This window comes from Sinocyclocheilus rhinocerous, unplaced genomic scaffold (genome assembly GCF_001515625.1).
Source record: "Sinocyclocheilus rhinocerous isolate Xijiao unplaced genomic scaffold, SAMN03320098_v1.1 C36656896, whole genome shotgun sequence".
In the NCBI taxonomy this organism is placed as follows: Eukaryota; Metazoa; Chordata; class Actinopteri; order Cypriniformes; family Cyprinidae; genus Sinocyclocheilus; species Sinocyclocheilus rhinocerous.
This window is the reverse complement of record NW_015784493.1, coordinates 32-1,463: the sequence shown is the minus strand read 5'-3', so window position 1 is coordinate 1,463 and position 1,432 is coordinate 32. Positions and strand designations below refer to the sequence as shown.

The 1,432-nt window shown below is 38.4% G+C and overlaps 1 protein-coding gene across 1 annotated transcript; it reads right to left on the bottom strand.

The window, feature by feature from the left end:
• Window positions 1-175: 175 nt before the first annotated feature.
• On the bottom strand, window positions 176-1,086 carry LOC107736366 (tubulin polyglutamylase TTLL11-like; the record flags this gene model as incomplete). Its single annotated transcript, XM_016547800.1, has 2 exons — window positions 466-1,086; window positions 176-271 (listed from the first exon to the last, which is right to left on the bottom strand). Coding segments are annotated over exons 1-2 (717 nt in total), but the record flags the coding sequence as incomplete, so codon positions are not given.
• Window positions 1,087-1,432: the final 346 nt, after the last annotated feature.

The following is a 1,432-nucleotide window of genomic DNA, read 5'->3' as shown; positions in this document are numbered from 1 at the left end:
TATATATATATATACACATATATAAACCGTTTTGACATGTACAGTGGTATTTTTGAAATAAATAACCACCTAAATAATAATATCAAAATATATCAAAGATCTTTAGTACTGCCACAGTACATTTTTAAGGTACTGGTTTCTAAGCATCACACTAATAGAGCATCTGCACCCTCACCTCCTGCTCATGTTCAATCCTCATGCTGGGATTGGCATTGACCTCTAATAAAACAGGCTTCAAGTTTTTCATCAGCAGGATATCAAAGCCCAGGATCTAAAATTGGAACACATCATCTTCTGTTATTCACTATTTATTGACTTTGAAAACCAGTGAAATGCAGAGAATTAGGGATCGCCTGGTGAAGGAAAAACATAGTTAACAGCATATGGGTATGTGCTCGTTTTTCTCATTTTAATGAGAAAATGCAAAACACGTCACACACATAAAGGAATTCATTGCAAATATACCTGAAAACATGTCGGTCCTGGTTTTCCAAGTGGAATATCTGCCTGATAATACACCTTCAGTTCAGGCACAAGTGCAATTACGGTCTTGATAACCAAAGCGATAATGTCTGACCAGACCTTCTTGATGTCCACTCCTTTAGATGCCAGGCGATAGAGAACGCTAGAGAAAGTGCGTTTACTGCCAGTGCTGCAGCTGTCGGAGTGAACAAAGTTCCCGCTGTGCACATTAAGGGAGTAGTTGGTGAGGTGCATAAAAACATGACTGAGGTTCTTCTGGCTGGGTTCTTGGTAGGGTTCTGTGCAGAACCTTGACAGACCCTCTTTAGCGATGTAGATCTCTAGAGGCTCCAAGGAGCGGACCAGAACATACAGGCGGATATCAAACTTCAGTTTATCGATGAGCAGGGGTTTCTGGATGTATTCTTGAACAACTGCTTGTTTGATCTGAGAACCTGAGATGACCCGAAGGTCAGCAGGGTCACGGATGAGGTAGATGCCATCGCCCTGGGATCCGCTGTCCGGTTTGACAATAAAAGTGGGTTTGAGGGTTGAATCATTATCTTTCAGGAGACGAATCTTAAAAAAAAAGGGGGGACAAAAGCGGAAGGTGAACAGTGACATTTTTTTCTAATATGCTTGGAAAATAACTTAAAGAGGCCATCTCTTGAAATAAATAACCCTTTCAAATCTGAATTACATTTCAGTGACACAATGCTTTATTTCTACTCTTAATGCTGTCTCCAGCTAATGTTTAAGTGCTCTGAATGCTAAAAAAAAAAAAAACAATAATAATAAAAGTAAAAATAATAAGATTATAAACAAAATAACACAAGGCTGATCTAACGCTTAATTTAAAAAAAAAATAGTTAAAGTTTAAAAGGCAGTGAGTGCTGGTGACTATCCACTAATAGCATTATGGTTATTAGGGTTGGTAAACAAAGCCTCATATTTCCAACTTATACAATGG